The sequence below is a fragment of the Lingula anatina genome, chromosome 1 (assembly GCF_051362555.1).
Source record: "Lingula anatina isolate TDL-2025a chromosome 1, LinAna3.0, whole genome shotgun sequence".
Lineage (NCBI taxonomy): Eukaryota > Metazoa > Brachiopoda > Lingulata > Lingulida > Lingulidae > Lingula > Lingula anatina.
In genome coordinates, this window is record NC_141767.1 from 8,630,189 (window position 1) to 8,647,628 (window position 17,440).

At 33.8% G+C, this 17,440-nt stretch overlaps 4 protein-coding genes across 10 annotated transcripts in view; 2 read left to right on the forward strand and 2 right to left on the reverse strand.

The window, feature by feature from the left end:
* Positions 1–11,130, forward strand: LOC106150413 (uncharacterized). Its single transcript, XM_013523195.2, has 6 exons — positions 1–416; positions 5,563–5,714; positions 6,051–6,241; positions 6,671–6,806; positions 7,253–7,382; positions 10,633–11,130. The coding sequence occupies exons 1-6, from the start codon at positions 53–55 to the stop codon at positions 10,722–10,724; spliced, it is 1,065 nt and encodes a 354-aa protein (XP_013378649.1). The 5' UTR covers positions 1–52; the 3' UTR covers positions 10,725–11,130.
* On the reverse strand, positions 190–5,320 carry LOC106150412 (galactoside alpha-(1,2)-fucosyltransferase 2). Of its 3 annotated transcripts, none has more exons than XM_013523192.2 (2): positions 5,157–5,320; positions 190–2,721 (listed from the first exon to the last, which is right to left on the reverse strand). In XM_013523192.2, the coding sequence occupies exon 2, from the start codon at positions 2,655–2,657 to the stop codon at positions 1,494–1,496; it is 1,164 nt and encodes a 387-aa protein (XP_013378646.2). In that variant the 5' UTR covers positions 2,658–2,721; positions 5,157–5,320; the 3' UTR covers positions 190–1,493. The 3 variants fall into 3 exon arrangements, with proteins under 3 accessions (XP_013378646.2, XP_013378647.2, XP_013378643.2); XM_013523193.2 differs by lacking the exon at positions 5,157–5,320 and adding an exon at positions 4,860–4,875; XM_013523189.3 differs by lacking the exon at positions 5,157–5,320 and adding an exon at positions 4,490–4,563.
* Positions 11,126–16,232, reverse strand: LOC106150414 (transmembrane protein 41B). Of its 2 annotated transcripts, none has more exons than XM_013523199.2 (7): positions 16,090–16,232; positions 14,804–14,948; positions 14,437–14,565; positions 14,108–14,201; positions 13,642–13,746; positions 13,253–13,391; positions 11,126–13,103 (listed from the first exon to the last, which is right to left on the reverse strand). In XM_013523199.2, exons 1-7 carry the CDS (start codon positions 16,154–16,156, stop codon positions 12,934–12,936), a joined length of 849 nt encoding a protein of 282 aa, XP_013378653.1. In that variant the 5' UTR covers positions 16,157–16,232; the 3' UTR covers positions 11,126–12,933. The 2 variants fall into 2 exon arrangements, with proteins under 2 accessions (XP_013378653.1, XP_013378651.1); XM_013523197.2 differs by having other exon boundaries at positions 15,907–16,181.
* The window catches only part of LOC106150411 (polyglutamylase complex subunit TTLL1), a 13,678-nt gene continuing 11,919 nt past the window's right edge, over positions 15,682–17,440 (forward strand). The window contains exons 1-3 of one of the 4 annotated variants that reach the window (XM_013523184.2): positions 15,718–15,857; positions 16,274–16,427; positions 17,053–17,208. In XM_013523184.2, the coding sequence (XP_013378638.1) occupies positions 17,084–17,208 (125 nt within the window). In that variant the 5' untranslated portion in view covers positions 15,718–15,857; positions 16,274–16,427; positions 17,053–17,083. Of the gene's footprint in view, positions 15,858–16,273; positions 16,428–17,052; positions 17,209–17,440 lie in introns of all 4 variants that reach the window. The other 3 variants (XM_013523185.2, XM_087003354.1, XM_087003351.1) reach the window with 3 other exon arrangements.

Here is a 17,440-nt window from a genome sequence, read left to right on the forward strand (position 1 = left end):
GCGCTTCTTGTGTAGTTGAGACGATAGGTGTCGCACACATTGTGTTGGCAAAATGGCAAACGAGGAAGAGAAGTATTTCAAAGAACTCGACTTCAAAATAGAAAATCTTCGGAAACGTGGCCTCGAACTCGGACTCTCAGAAAAGGAGATTGACATTTGCATGATACAAGCGACCAAGCAGAGAATAAATCATAAAGAAGATCGTACTTTATTTTCTCTGTTGATGAGATTCTTGAAGTATTCATTTTTCATTTGTGCGATACTGTTTTTATTGGTGATAACATTTTCTTTTGTTGTGACTCACAATAAAGGTGTGCAGCTTTTTATGGGAAGAGTTCTTGCGCCCTATGGGTATACAATATTTAGAGCGATACGACTGGCGTTTCTTCCGGTCACAAAGAATACAAACATAACAAGTAAGTAAAGCATTCAGAGAATTCCCACACATTCCCCTCAGCCTTAGGTATTACTTGGGTGCTGCATTACATGTATGTCACATATTACACATTTTTAGAATTTTTAAAAGGAGAGTTATTGCACATGCATATTATGGTCTTCAACAGAAAGTGGACTTTGTAGAACTATATATACATATACAGTACATGTACCTAATCTATTAACATGTATGTATTCAGTGTCAGAATAATTAATAGCAATCACTATTTGCAAAAAATATATTATTTGCAAATTTAGGGCTAGAAAGAATAATGGATATTTTTAACACTTGGTTTCAGGTAGTGTCACGTTCACTTACTTGATTATAGCTCTGGTCATTAGTCATATGTTATAATGTTTAAAAACCACTAAATAACTTATGGTTGTGTAAGAAAACTGTGTGCTATGTAAAGCTTTGATGTAGCCATTAATATAATACCTGTAAGAATTACATAAAATTAAAAAAATATACTAATATACATTTTCAACTTTGAACTTTTGAATGTAACATCAGTTGGTCATCAGCATTGAAAAAGCCAGGATAGATACTGGGGTATATCAGAATTAAATTCAAACTGATCAGAAAAAATATAATATTTATATCTTCAGAAAGGTAATGCAAAACAGATTGCAATTCTTTTGGAATTTTTAAAATATTCCTACAAGCAACAAAGATATAGAAGTTTTTTAAACTGCTGTATTACACCCAAAGACCTGTGACCACTGACCAGCGCATCAGATTAACTATACTTCTCATTATTCAATTATCATAAAGGGGTTTTTTTCCATTAGATTGTAAAATTTCCTGAACTTTTATATGGTATAAATTACACAGCTCTAAAAGAGAGATTTGAAAGGGATGTCACAAGCAACCTGTGAGCAGGCTGGTCACAGTTTTGCCAGTACTGCAGCTGGACAGTGGCTACTGTGGTGCCCCTGGCGCATTGTGATATACCTAGCTGCAGCCAGGAGCTGGTGAAATGGGTCCCAGGTTTAACAAATATCAGAATGTTAGAAAATGTCCAATGATTAACTTTCTATCACAGAAATTAATTATTTCACAGTCCAATCCAATGAGGCAGAAAATAATCACTCTTATTCATTGATCCTTCAAATCCTGACCCTTGCCGTGGCCAGTCAGCATAGTAAGTGGCTTCTCCCCCAGCAAGCCAGGCAGCCCACCATGAAAAAGTCCCCACTGTCATTATTGTGTGATTACACAGGGAGAGAATAGCCAGGTCTACATACGCTGGGTTACTTTCTTCAGTGAAAACTACATTGCCATCAGTGTCTGGGATATTCTTTTTACACCATGGTATTTCATCACTGCAGACAATAAAGATAGAATCAGGGTATCTGTCTTTAAAGTAAGCCATTGCTCTATGAATGTATGCTGCATCAGCAACTTTGTGGCCATGGGATATCAGATTTTGGTCGTAGGTGAAATCTCCTCTTCTAACATGAAGACCTATGAAAGTTGGATTTTCTGATGTCTTCTTCAGCTGAGCAACCATGTTTAAGAGGCTCTCTCTGGCTGTGCTCTGTATGTGGTCTTGAAATGTAAACTCCCTTCGTATATCTTTTTCCCATCGTTCTAGGTACCTCCAACTTTGTAAATAGCCAGACAGGTGAATGTTCTCTGGAGGGAGACTTTTTAAAGCAGGATAAAACTCACAGCAGGTGTAGGTTTTCAGTTGAAGAAAGCTGTCAGTGAGATTAGGCTCATAGTGGAGTATCCTTGCTGTGGGCTGGAAAATACTCTCTATTTCTTTTCTTGGATTGTCGTAAATGAATTCCATCTTGTTCCACTGAGCCACAGCAAAGCTTGAAGCATACATGAACATTTTATTTCCTAATCCATGCCCATATGCTCTCATTGCTAGTTTATAGGGTTTGTCTCTCCTGTTCTGATTTGGCTTATCATCAAGAGATTCTTGATAATTATTATAATATTTCCGATCTTTTATCTTTGTACCATTAATGTTGATTTCAATATACCTAGATAGTCCAATTTTCCATGTACTGAGTTCAGGATTCTTGTAAGTAACAAAGTTATCTGAAGTTGTTGTGATGGAATGTGCTTGACAATACCTGAAAAAAACTTGGGCTAAGTCCACATAACAGTTTTTGTCAGTTTCCATGTTGCCTAGCCTTCCAGGTACAAATAACAGCATTATAGTCAGTGTGATTAAATGTACTGGTACATGAGGAAATGTAGCCATTTTGAGCTTGTTTTGCCCTAAATTATAACCTTGTTCATTAATGTAAGTTTGTCATCCATTTGATCTGAAAATGAAGCAAAGTCTTATTTTTTTAATTTGTAACATATTAAGCAGTGCAAAATGATATTTTATCCAAATAAGTCTGTACATGTTGGTAAGCACTATCAAAAAATTAATTTTTGTGAGGTATGATAATTAGTCAATCAGTCTCAAGCAAAAGCAACAATGGTTATACTTGAGACCGATTGGCTTTTACACAAGGTGATACATCAGTAAGTAATGAACTGATATATTACTTTTCAGCATGATAAATCTGCAACATTATTCTGACAAATGTGCCCACAGGGTATTGATCACTCTTCAGGGGATATCAACTGGACTCTGAGAGTTTGCCTATATTTTAGGAACATTTTTAATGATAAATTAAAAAGATTTATAATTTTGTGAAGATGTATCTTACCTTCAGCCATCTCTGGATGAATATATAGTGGATTAGGAATTGTTCAGTGGTTACAAGGCAAATATATATCTTTATTCTAGTATGTGCGTGTTAAAGGACACATTGATTGACAGCCAAGGTTGGGAAGTTATTGCCTGTGCCATTAGCCTTTTAATTAAGTTGCTGGGAAATGTTTGAATTATTGAAACTTGACTTTCATTTCCCAAGTGACAGGTTAATGGTGATTTGGATTACACTGTGTTATTGCAGTCTAAGATTTAATCAAATCTTTTTATTTCTTTTCACGATTAACTGTTATGTGTTCTAAGTAAGTGATTTGTATGTTTATTTGCCTAGAAATTAGATTTGGAGGTCATGGAATTTGAAAAAAAAAAGTTATTTGTTTATTAATGCTCAAATTTAGACTTTTTTTTTTACTTTTTTGCAGTTTTATAGATTTATGCCTTGGGTAAAATGTAATTAGTTAAAAAATAAATGACCTCTAGTCAAAAGGTTAACATTCTCCAAAGAGCAATTTTGTGGTGGTGCTGACTGACATTTCATTATATTGAGTGTTGTAACACTTAAAAGATTGTAATTTGATATACTAATTCCACAATGGATAAGAGCTAAAGTCATAGGTGGAAAAATTTCAAGTTTAGGAACCATGTACCCAGGGTCATTTCTATTGATTTCTGTTGTTGTAAGTCACGTAATTTTGAAATTAGTTGTCAATAATTATGCATGGATGGCAATTGTGAAATGTTAAGGTGTCATTTTTTTTTTGTTGCTTGAGCTCTCCCCACATTGCTAATTGTAAAAATGAAACTTATTCAAAGGATTGACATATTTCAAGGAGTAAAAATCATAACTGGGTTCATCACTTTTTGAGATAAAGATTTGAATAGAATGATAATTTCTAGTTTTTGGCAGCCATTGTATGTGTATTTTGATCGCTGCAGGGGGTAAGGAGACAAGTGGGAGCTATCAATCTAGCATTGACATCACTGTTGCAAATAAAGATCTCTGCCCATTGCAATGCCCGTTGGTGTTTAACAGGCTCTGCTGTGGGTGGAAACTGTTTCCCACCACAGTACCACCATGATAGATGATGGGCAGGTTGCTGGGTTTTTTATGATAATCCATGTCAGTATGGCAGTTATGATGCACAGTTTGACTAAAAGAAAGTACTAAAACTAGTAAAAGAGATCCTATTGTACATTTCAAGATTTTTAAATACAAAGATGAATGTCCCAAGAATAAAAAATTACTTCAGAAAAAGATTTGTATAGTTTTAAAATATATTACATGTGCTTATTTTTTAAGTCAGCTGGCCAGAGCACAACAACATGTAGAAAAAGCCAAATAAAATAAAATAATGCTATACACTGACCTTTAGGATCTGCTCAAACCTGGACTGTGCTCTTTGTACATAAAAAGTCAAGAGGAACAGCGGAGTCATGTGCATTGTGGTTTCCTGTTGTTATTTTGAAAGAAATATGAACTTTTTGAGGGAGAATGTCTCACCAAGATTAAGAGGATTTCAGGGCAAGAACATGTGCTGTGGTATGAATGTAGCATATAAATATATATATATCACTTTCATGCAGCCAGAAACACATTTTAGCTCTTAAACTTCTTTATAGCTGCTTTATGTGAAGATAAGTTCTGGACATGTGTTGAAAAAGTCCACCAATCATGATTTTCAGAACTTTTTAGCTTAGTTACTAGATATATCTTGGCTTTTTTTGTGACTTGTTAACCTTTCACACATGTCCAACTTTGTAATTACTCATGACTGAAGTTGATTCTTAGCTCTGAAAAAGAGGAAGTACGAAAATGCTATTGTTGCTCCAGTTGGATTTTTTTCTTGTTTTTACACATATGTGAGAGTGTGTGTTACTAAAAGCAAGTGCAAAGTCTACAAATCCCAATATTTATAAAATCTCTCAAAACGCAATTTCTCACCATGGTGTTTTGCTCACTGGAAAAAAACAATCTAAGACAGTTGTGAAGTTTTGTGAAGTAAACAATGAGAAGTTGTATTTACATGTACTTACTGGTCTGTATGGTTGACTATGTAGCTGTGATGAATAATTGGTTGGAAGACACTGTCCACATATATGTGTTGCAACTTGCAAATGAAGAATACCATCCATAGTTGTAGGATATAAGAGATAGTGTTACAACACACATATAATTTTCTAGCATGATTTTCTGGTCCGTTGAGCTGGAAAGTAAAGATAAAGCTATGGGGTTTACATGCCATGCATATATTAAATTTCCTAAGATATACAGTTGCAGATCAATGAACATAGCATTGCTTGCTGTCCACTTAACTATAATAAAAACAAAATTGTTTTTTTTTTTATTAACCATTTGTTGAAATTTTGAAATGTGTTACAAAATTTGTAAATGGTTTATTTATTACATTTTTAAAAATTAGTTAATTTTTTTCTCTGTAAGGATTTTATGAAGAAGAATGTCTCATCTACAATCCTTACTTCCGTGTGCCAGAGACTAGTTGTGAGCTCTGCAGTTATGTCAAAGAGATAGAAGAAAGATCTCAATACGCAGACTTGGATGTGAACAATCCAGCACAGCCATTTATTAACAGAGTATGTTTACCTCTGAATCTGCTGCTTGCAAATAATTGTCTTCATTTTATCTCTCTGCCCCTTGTTCTTTTTTTTCTTTTTCTTCATATTATTTTCCTTATATTTTACTGTAAGTTAAAACTTCAACAAGAAGCAACAGTTACTAAGAAACAATATTTTTGAAAAGGTAACCATCCCTGGTATTTCAATCGACCTTGTAGGCAAACCAGCTTAACTGAAGAACCCTCTTATTTCTTATTTCGTCAATTTTATCATTATTTTTTTAAATAAATTGATGAAAAAAAAAAATATTTAAAAATCATCAAGATCATCAGTTGTAATTATTTTTGATTGCAGCAAGCTCTTGGACAACCCGTTACATTTGAAGACCTGAGAACAGCATACAAAGAGAATGCAGAAAAACTTCAGGCTTCTGTGATGAATTTCAGAAGTAATGAAATGTCTCTCAGGTCTTTTAAAGATTTGTTTGCTGTCAACAGTCCTGTTGAATTGCAAAAGCAGATTGGTGACATGTTTCACACAGAATAGTAAGTTTCTTCTTTAACAGCACAGGCAGCTGTAAATTGAAATGAATCCATATACTTCTATACAGTTGATGAATTATGTGTAATTTGTAGGCTTATTAGGTGCAACTGTTGCCTTTGTTTAACAGCATTTCTTTGGAAAGTGCTTAATTCGATAATTATTTAATTTTAATAACCAAGCCACATTGTATTTGATAATATTTTATCAAGTCTAAGAAAAGTATGCTAAATAGTTTAAAAGTTCATAAACCATTCACATTTACAATAAACTCAGTAAAAATATGAGTGTAAAGTTTTTAATTTACTCTAGATGAGGATGCATCTGTTTGGGTGTATGTCAGTTTTTAAATTTAAATGTGAATTTGACAGTACATTACAATGTTGGGTCATTTACTTCATTCAGATGGTGTAGTTTATTTATTTTTTTTTTAGTGTCTCTAGAAAGGTTGCTGGTGCTCAGGTGCTGAGGAGACTGTTTCATAGACCACATTTTGTCCCTGCTGAAACAGAAGTCGCCTTAGAGAAGTTTGTGTTTGTCGATGGACCAAAAGCCAAACCATATAAATTTGTAAGTTGTATTGAAAGGGACACTTTTTTTTTTGTCAAAAAGGCATGGTGTTGTGAGACATCTTATAATCTTGTCAAAACACCTGAAATTCAATCACTTATCTTTTTTTGTATGCAGTGCTTTGAAGAGATGGTTTCTGTGAAGCTAAAATGAGTATAAAAGTATTGTTCTTAATTGACGATGTTTGGTTGTAGCTGCGCGCTGTAAAGAACAGAGGGTTATACATAGCACATAAAAAAAACAGAAAATATCAATTCATTTTTTTTTTTTTGGTGGGGGGGGGGCAGTTATGAAAGATACTTTTTGATATTTTCTTCAAGTTATGCTATTTGAAACTAAATGGTGGCATTTGGTTGGGTTTTGCGCAGAGATTTGACTTGACATTTTGTTTCAAATGCATCTTTTTTTAAATAAAGAGCACATTTTTTTTACTACAATATTATTAGAGTTTGGCCCAGTTCTCCAATGTGTGGTATGCCCAAGGGCAAGGTTCAAGAAGACTGATATTACTTCCATCTGTAAACTGCTTGGGTGAATGCAAGAAATTTGAGATCACACTAAAGGAAAGAGATATATGTAAGTAAATGTGAATTCCATTGATATTTTGTGGTATGACAGTTGAAGTTTTTAGGGAACCATCTTATATCCATTTTGCCTCTTATTATTGAATTTTGTGCAAATGTATAGACACAAAGCAGAAAATAATGCTATTGCACAGTATAGTTTTTGTCAATTTTGTGGCAATATTACATAATGTTTAACCGCATAATCACTACCAAGTTTAAATGATGTGCTACTTGGTAACATGAAGATTCAGAAAATGTAAATAACATTGGGTGTCAGACCAGTACTAATGAGATTTTTATTGTACCACCAGCGTTAGCGCTGGCGGTACACATGGTTTCGGTCCCGTCCGGATCGTTCCGCCGGCTCCGCCGGCTCCGCCGGACGGCTACCGTTACCGCTTCTCCTCCTAGACGGTAAGGGCCCCCGTACCCATCTCATGGATTTAGGTCACCTATAATCTCAACTCGTTCCACGTAAAATTTGGGCTTTGTCGGTATTGGGGTCTGGGTGTGGCACTCATTACAATGCACCCTTGTCTAAAAATGGCAAAATTAAATGCTAATTATCTACCCTACGGAAGGAGTTATGGGAAAAATTTCTATAGACGGCTTTCCAAAAGTCATATGTGTAGATTTCAAATATACCCTTGATTTTTGACCTTTGACCTTTACTTCAAGGTCAAATGGGCCAAAATTTTCAAAAAAATGAAATTTTTTACGAAAAAAAATTTTTTTGCCCTGTTATTCAGACACTACACAGACTTAACCAATAATATTATTGGAAAGTGTTACCCTTCAGGTCATCTTTCATCTCCATGAATTTGGGGTCAATCGGTGCATTTTCACGGGAGTAGCGGCCATAAGATACTGAAACTGAAAACTGTCTCTAATTCGGGAACCGTTAATGCTAGAGACCCATTCTTTTTTGCATTTTGTAGAGCATGTAAAGCCCAACACTGGTGGTGGTCTCGGTTTTTTTGTATTCCATACGGTTTTTGAGTTACGCTGTATCAAAAAGTACATATTGGTGGTAAAAGCAAAATGTGCAGTACGGTAATGGATAATAAATTTTGAACTCTGGAAAAATAAAACATAAGGCTTGGCAAAGCAGACAACTTGTGTTCAAAAATGACATTATTTCATCAAATTTGAACTTCTGAAACTTCAGAGCACCTCCTATTTCAAGAATTTTGACCAAAATGACATTTTCTCTATTTTAATTAATTTTTTCTGTACGAAATTTAAGGCACATTAGGGTAACTCCAAAATTATAACATTTAGTCCCTTATATCTCCAAAACTGGCAGAGATAGGTCCATAGTTACTATTGAAGTTGAATAGGAAGTCATATACTGGCTATCTTACTGTGACCTTGAAATTGACCTTTGACCTACTTTTCACCATGAACTGAACTTTGCAAATTTTGCTTCCCTTTTATCTCCAAAACTGGCAGAGATAGGTCCATAGTTACTATTGAACTTGAATAGGAAGTCATATACTGGCAATCTAAATGTGATCTTAAAATTGACCTTTGACCTACTTTTCACCATGAACTGAACTTTGCAAATTTTGCTTCCCTTTTATCTCCAAAACTGGCTGAGATAGGTCCATAGTTACTCTTGAACTTGAATAGAAAGTCATATACTGGCAATCTAAATGTGACCTTGAAATTGACCTTTGACCTACTTTTCACCATGAATTGAACTTTGCAAATATTGCTTTCCTTTTATCTCCGAAACTGGCAGAGATAGGTCCATAGTTACTATTGAACTTGAATAGGAAGTCATATACTGGCAATCTATATGTGACCTTAAAATTGACCTTTGACCTACTTTTCACCATGAATTGAACTTTGCAAATTTTGCTTTCCTTTTATCTCCAAAACTGGCAGAGATAGCTCCATAGTTACTATTGAACTTGAATAGGAAGTCATATACTGGCAATCTAAATGTGACCTTAAAATTGACCTTTGACCTACTTTACACCATGAACTGAACTTTGCAAATTTTGCTTTTCTTTTATCTCCAAAACTGGCTGAGATAGGTCCGTAGTTACTATTGAACTTGAATAGAAAGTCATATACTGGCAATCTAAATGTGACCTTGAAATTGACCTTTGACCTACTTTTCACCATGAACTGAACTTTGCAAATTTTGCTTCCCTTTTATCTCCAAAACTGGCAGAGATAGGTCCATAGTTACTATTGAACTTGAATAGGAAGTCATATACTGGCAATCTATATGTGACCTTAAAATTGACTTTTGACCTACTTTTCACCATGAATTGAACTTTGCAAATTTTGCTTTCCTTTTATCTCCAAAACTGGCAGAGATAGGTCCATAGTTACTATTGAACTTGAATAGGAAGTCATATACTGGCAATCTATATGTGACCTTAAAATTGACCTTTGACCTACTTTTCACCACGAATTGAACTTTGCAAATTTTGCTTTCCTTTTATCTCCAAAACTGGCAGAGATAGGTCCGTAGTTACTATTGAACTTGAATAGGAAGTCATATACTGGCAATCTAAATGTGATCTTAAAATTGACCTTTGACCTACTTTTCACCATGAACTGAACTTTGCAAATTTTTCTTCCCTTTTATCTCCAAAACTGGCAGAGTTAGGTCCATAGTTACTATTGAACTTGAATAGGAAGTCATATACTGGCAATCTAAATGTGACCTTAAAATTGACCTTTGACCTACTTTACACCATGAACTGAATTTTGCAAATTTTGCTTTTCTTTTATCTCCAAAACTGGCTGAGATAGGTCCGTAGTTACTATTGAACTTGAATAGAAAGTCATATACTGGCAATCTAAATGTGACCTTAAAATTGACCTTTGACCTACTTTTCACCATGAACTGAACTTTGCAAATTTTGCTTTCCTTTTGTCTCCAAAACTGGCAGAGATAGGTCCATAGTTACTCTTGAACTTGAATAGGAAGTCATATACTGGCAATTTACTGTGACCTTGAAATTGACCCTTGACCTATCTTACGAAGAACTTAAATTTGATTGTACCCTATATATTTTTTGCAAAAGTTTAAAAATTCTTGTTGATTGCATTTTAACAGCTTGTCAAGCACAAAACTGGTGGCTGTGTCCCTTATTTTGTGTATGTGGGGGTCTATACGAATGCGCTTGCTCCAGCTGGTGGTACAATATTCGGAGGCGGTATCGCCTCTCTGATCCTCTAGTTTTTTTCTTTATTTTCACTTTAAAAAAAACACAGGGTTTTGGTCTTATTTGTTTCAGTGTTTTACAGTGATGAATTTTGGAGGGCATCGTCTTACCCAGTTCCTCAAAGCCAGGAAATAAGTATTGCATTTAAGGGTTCTTTCTTCTAAGATATGCTATACAGTATTACAGTAGTTTTATAGAATGGTGCTAGTGATACAGCTTATTTTTACTTGACCACTTGATTACATGTTGACTGTATGTCTTCATATGGAATAATTCATGATTATACAATGTTGTTTATTAGTTCTCTCATGGGGTCAATTGAATATACAGTAGGATGGTAACAAATCCATGCCTAGGGAAAGTAATCAACTTTTAATCAACAAATGTTCTTTTCTTCATTGATAATTCAAAATTTGCCCTCCTTCAAATAAGTTCCTGTGGTTATGTAATTGCATTGTCATTTAGTGTGGCAGAACATTCAGGTATATTTTGTTTGTTGATACATTGGCTGAATCTTTTATTTGTTTTCATATTTTTTTCTTGTTACATTGTAAAATATATTGGAGTTACATTGTAAAATATATTGGAGTAAATGTGAACTAAGATAAAACTGATGTATAGTACAAGTTGAAGAAAATATATTTCATAATATTACAATTATCATTATAGACAGAAAAGTGTCAGCTTTTTATATTTCTACACATTCCATGAGAGAAAGGAAACTGAACATTATTAAGTTTTAAATGTTTATTTATATTTTTAATAGATGTACACAAATATTAATAAATACCTGCGAAAAAATAAAATGTAGCAGTCTGTTCTTTCATACATTTAGTGTTGCAACCTATGTTGACAAATTCTATATGCTTTAATTTAGGTTAATCCATCTTCTGTTTTCTAAAAGTAAAAAAAAAATCTAGAATTGATTATTTTTATTTCACGAACATGCTGTCACACTTAAAAGGAGGACTTCTTTCAGATTCAAAATGTTTTAATGTTCAATACCTGCACCTTACAAACATTCAACTGAACCTGACCCTACTGAAAGAACATTTCCTGTGAATGACTTTGACCGCTTCTGAATATAAAATAATAATAATACCACAACACCTTATGAAGATTCATGACTATTGCACACTTACAAAAGCACTCAGGATGTTATCATTTAATAACTCTCTTCATCTGGTAATACTAGTTGGAAGTTAATTGTGCTGAAGAGAGATATAAAAGGTTCAACATATTAATTTATTACAGCATACTCTACACAGACTACAACATTTACAGGACCAACAGCAGATGCATCTAATTTCCTTCTCAAAAAGTATAAGTTGAAGGTTAATTAAAACTTTCACTGCTTTGTTGAAATGCATAAACTTTTGTTGGTCTAGAAAATCCATTTTACAGAATTTTACTCCTATCTGCTATTTAAAGAAATTTTGGAAGATAAGTTTCTGACCAGATATAGCTTTACCACATTCAGAATGTTTTGTTTCAAACCACATGAAAAATTCCCTGCCGTCTGTTTTTTCTATTCCACAGTCTTATCCTGTTTTCAGAGGATAAAAAAATGTGAGAGGTTTATGTTTGGCTTTACTTGTGCATAACTAATATCTCAATCCTATGGAAAGGTTTTTGCCAAAAGTACTAATAAATTTGCACATATGCATTTCATATAGCTTTAACAAAACCTAATGAGATCTCAAAAGAGCAAGTATACGAAGAAAAAAAAACTTTCAAAGACAAAATGAAGCCTGAAGAGATTATGTAGGGCAGGAATAAGTTACAAGCATTGGAATGACTAGTGTTTATGGTTTGGGGGTGCCCCTAAAATATGAAACACACTTAATAAGTAAAAAAAAAAAAAAGCTACAAATGCGGAAAATTCACAGGGAATGAATGCCAAGTCTGAAATACCATGATATCCATTGTTCCTAAACATTCTTCAATTAGTGTGTGAAGTCTTTTTATTCCATCTTTGTGCACTTTTAATTGAATTACTCTTTATGATATAATTTTCCACAAATTTTTACTGTAAGTAAAATGTGCACAAATTGTGCATCCTTTCAAATGAGACAAATGAGTTATTCATAGTTCACATTTTGTAGGTATTTGTTTTAGAAACCTGACACCCAGGTTCAAAACCAATAAAGAAAACCATCAACTTTAATCAAATATCCAAACATCCCCTGTATTTTTTTTTATTGCTATTGGGACACAAAGCATATTTTTCCTTAACCCTGAACTATAAATGGTTTTATTGTATAATTTACGTCTACAACACTGGGTCAAGTCCCCTTTCTACTAAGGAAACTACCTATGCTGGTCGTAGTTTTGTGCACTATGTCAACAGTTTATAAATATTATACTTCCATTTTAGTCAAATTTTTCCCTCAGTTTCTTCTTAAAGACCACAGGCAGCAGAGAGAGGAGAGCAAGTACAGCCAGGACTATCACAGAGGTCCAGGACAGGGCATCTTTGGAGGATGTCAACTGGTGAAGTGTTGTCCCAGCTTGTATAGCTACTACTGAAGGAGGAGCTACTCCTGTAAAATATTGGAAGACAAACCTTTAATTAAACACTGATATAATTCTTGTTTCATAAAAATCACATTTGAAACAAAGAAAAAACAAGTTTTTTTCTCAGACCCAGTATCTTGTGTACTATACAAAAAATTTTTCTGAACATACTCACCTATGAAGGTGCCTACGAAAAAAGGTAGTAGGGGTACACCTATTACTGGAGAGGTAATGTTTATAAACCAGTTAGGCAGGAATGGTGTTATCCTCAGAAATATGATGTAATTCAAAAGATGCTCCCTATGCCTTATGACCTGGAATGAATAGTAATTTACTGACAGGTACTAGGATTCCAACCACTGCCCATTTACTGCAATAATGAGAAGAAAGTCTACATAATAACACAGTTATTTTCACGCAATGTTTGTCATTTACTTTATTTCTCTTTTTTTTTAAATCCTCTTCATCATTAAGTCTAATGGTCTTAAATAAAGGAAAAGGTTTTAAAATCTTGTAAAAACACACTCTCAACACAAAGGCCAATCTGGCAATAGTTCAACTTACATGACTCTTCCACTCTGCCACTCTCTCTGGTATGTATTTTTGCACCAGTTGTCTCCCCACAAGGTAGGAGAGCAAATAACAGAATGATGCACCTATACCTGAGCACTAGAATTCAATAAAAATTAGCGATAATGTCAATTAGACTGAAATAACTTTTTGTTTGTTGGTTAAATAACTAATATTACTAAACTAAGAAAAAAATATTTTTAAATCAAAATGACATTTTAGTTCAAAAGGATTTCAAAGATAATGTCTGGATTACAATTTGATACAACTTTTCTATAATTTTTTGAAATTATTCAAAATAATAAGCATATAATATTGTTGGAGTTTACTTTTTAAAATATTCAATCATTTGTTTAAATCCGCATAGTTAAAGATTTTAGTTCATGTATATTTTAATAACAGAAATTATGGCATTATGATCGATGTTCCAATAATAACAGCAACTGGTTTTTAAGCTTACCATACAAACTGTAAATAATGACAGGTAATAAGGAAATAAATATCCCGAGAGAATACTAAGGAATATGGACCCTGGTATTGCAAAGGATTGCAAACTGATGTTCTGTTAAGGTTCATGATGAATAATACGGCTGCATAAAAGAAGCCATATCAGTGTAACAGACATGAATAAATCAACAAACTTCAATTACCCTTATTAAATGTATAAATATTAATCTCAAACAAGATTAATCTTTCTTAAGTTTCAAAAGCTCGCCGTCAATTGGTAACTAAGTTTTACATTAATTCTCCTAATATCAACACAAGTGATAATGTTCTTTTAAAGGATACAAAATATATGTTACAAAATAGCCAAAGAAAACACTATAAAAGTGCCTGTCTGTATATTTGTCCAACACTCTGCCTAAATTCTTGGCATCTTCAATATCTCGTGGTAGCTTGATATGTCTGAGTTCATCTCTGAATATAAAATATCTTACTCAATACTGGCCAATCACCATTATCAAGTCATTTTATTAAAAACAGTTAACACAAAGCAAGATTTTGAACTTATAAAAAAGAGTACTATGATATTCATATTTTCCTCATTAAGTAAAAGAACAGTTCAAGAATTAACATATATCAAGCACTATATCATCAGCTATATAAAACTAATATTTAATAATCTAACAATATCTTTCAATGAAAATATCCTTACTCTTGCATTTTAGGGAAATTGAAATAAACCATCAGTAAAGCTACCAGGGATGACAAGAAAATAAGAGCAAGTAAAATGAAGGACTTTGTTGTGCTATCCTCTTCAGCTGCTTCTTTTGATGCTTCACTGGAATCAACATGATCAACTGAAAAAGAAAAAAAAGTATAATGGATGCATATTTAACATAAATATCACCTGATAGTGCCCCAGACATTTATCAAGATTTACATGTAGTTGCATGGAGTTTTTCAAAATGTTATAAAAAACAAATAACCCCTTCATTGCATACATTTATAAGTCTTTTCTCACAAAAATCAATATAAAAGAAAGGCATTTATTTTAAAATCCTATTAAAGGCACAAAGTGTAAATCAAAAACTAATTAGTCATTTTATCAAATGAATTATGCCAGGCTTAATCCTAGCCATTTAATCAAAGAACAAGCATATGCAAGCAAAAAATAAATAAATAAATAAATGAATAAATAAATAAATAAAGTAAAAATATTAGGACCTAAATGTTAAAGAATGGTATTTCTTTGAGAATAATGCATACTATTTAATGAAGAGACTCACTAAACAGAACACATGAAAAGCTCATTCTTAGAAGTTAGAAGAGTAAGATGTTCCATATAAAAAATGTGCATTAGTTTTTTTTTCTCAACAAAGCAATATTACATGTATACTACTGTATCAATTCTACAGAAGATGAACAAAGGGTAAGTATTTGGCAAGACGTGTGTAAACTTTGTGAAGGGTAAAATTTTTGCAATTATCAAAATATTAAGAAATATAATTTTGAGATATATAAATTCATTTAATTTTTAAAAGTATAATAAAATGGGAATAAACGTTAAGCTGGGCTGTTGAAGATGTCACAAGTGTATCGCCCTCATCACGAAACGGGGGGCAGGATTCCTGGGTAACAAAACCTCCCATTCACTCGATTTAAAGCCAGATGTTGTGCATATCCAATTTACTGAATTGGAAACGTATCGACTTGGGGTGATCAGGAATAGCTAGTGCAGGAAATGATTATTAGTAATCAAACTACATGTGAGTAAATCCTCTACAGATTCTTCCTATACATTCCACTAGTGCTTACACGGCCACTTCAGGTGACTTTTCTTGATAGGTGAACTCAGTATACTTTTAGTGTGCTCGGTCGCGCTTTTCCACTCCTGTGAAATTTCATCTCTTGTTAATCTATAGCTTGAAAATGGTAAGTTGTATCTCTGGGGTAGTGATGTTCTTGGGGTGGCCCCAAGAGGGCTTGCTGGGTAACTACCTGCGTCATATTTTTGTTTTCTTGGTGAGGCCTTTGAACCGGATTCAGCTTTCGTGGACGCCGCCATCTTGACATTGGAAATGAGCCTTTGTTGGTGGAAAACTGTACATTCAATATTCGTAGACTACACAAATGAAATATAAAATACTGTCAGTAATATTTGAATTTTATTACTTTTTTTCAGATAACAGTTATGATTAATTATCTTACTAATTTACTCGCACAATACTTCGCGAGATCTCGACTTGAATCAATATGGAGTCGAAGAGAGTGGAGACATGTAAACAAAATAGATCTTTGCATTTACGCTACGTGGTATAACATTTTGTGGGAGTTTTGTAAGTATTCATATGAACATGGTATCAAAACCATACAGAATTGCTCATTGGGAATATTGAAAATGCATATGTATCAAATCAAGTACCAATAATCATAATCTAGCTACAGTACCTGTAGTGCAACTGCAAATCGCAAGTTAACTTGTTATATATGTTAACACCAACAAGGCAACAACCCCCTTAGGCCCGTAGCCATCAATTTCAAAAGGGAAAGGGGGTTCTTTTTTCTGACCTTTTCCCAGCAAAAAGGGGGATTCTTTCGAATCCCCCCCCCCCCCCCCCCCCCCCTCTCCGGCTACAGGCCTGGCCTTAGCATTAATTAAAAAGAAAATCGTCAATGGAAGTGCTAATGCATGAATTTTCCTGCTAGCCTGGCCCTCCTCCATTCATTTGGGTTATCAATGATTTTCAGTGAGTAATCATGCATGAAATTAAGGTTTATCGTTATTTCTTTATTATTATTGATTTAACCGTCGCCTCAGTTTTCGGCCTTACATACTATACAATGTACAAGTAGGTACCTTGGACCCTTACTGCACTGCAGTAAGGTTATACCTAGCATGTAAGGCTGGAAACTGAGGCAAATATGTATGAACATGCCCAATGAGCATTGGATTGATTCTAGAAGAACGGGGCTCATAAGCAATACAGTAGATATGGCAACACAGGGACAGCCCAGGCTCAAATATGCCTGTGATCTGGACAAGTCTGTACTAGTGAACAACTTTGATAGAAGAGGATGGATTCAAGTCAGTCCTGATGAAGATTGGAACTTCTATTGGTAATTTATCTATAAAGGCTGATTAGTGTTTCTAGTATTTGCGTTATATGATAAAAGCCTTTTAGCAGTTATTATTGATTGATCAAGAAACTTGAAACCCTGTATCCGCAATTTGATAAGTACAACATGTATAGTTTACTCATCAATGTGAACAATTACTGATATTTACTAACATAAAGCAATCAGTTGAATATGATTTGTATTATAACATTTATCATTTTTTAATCATTTA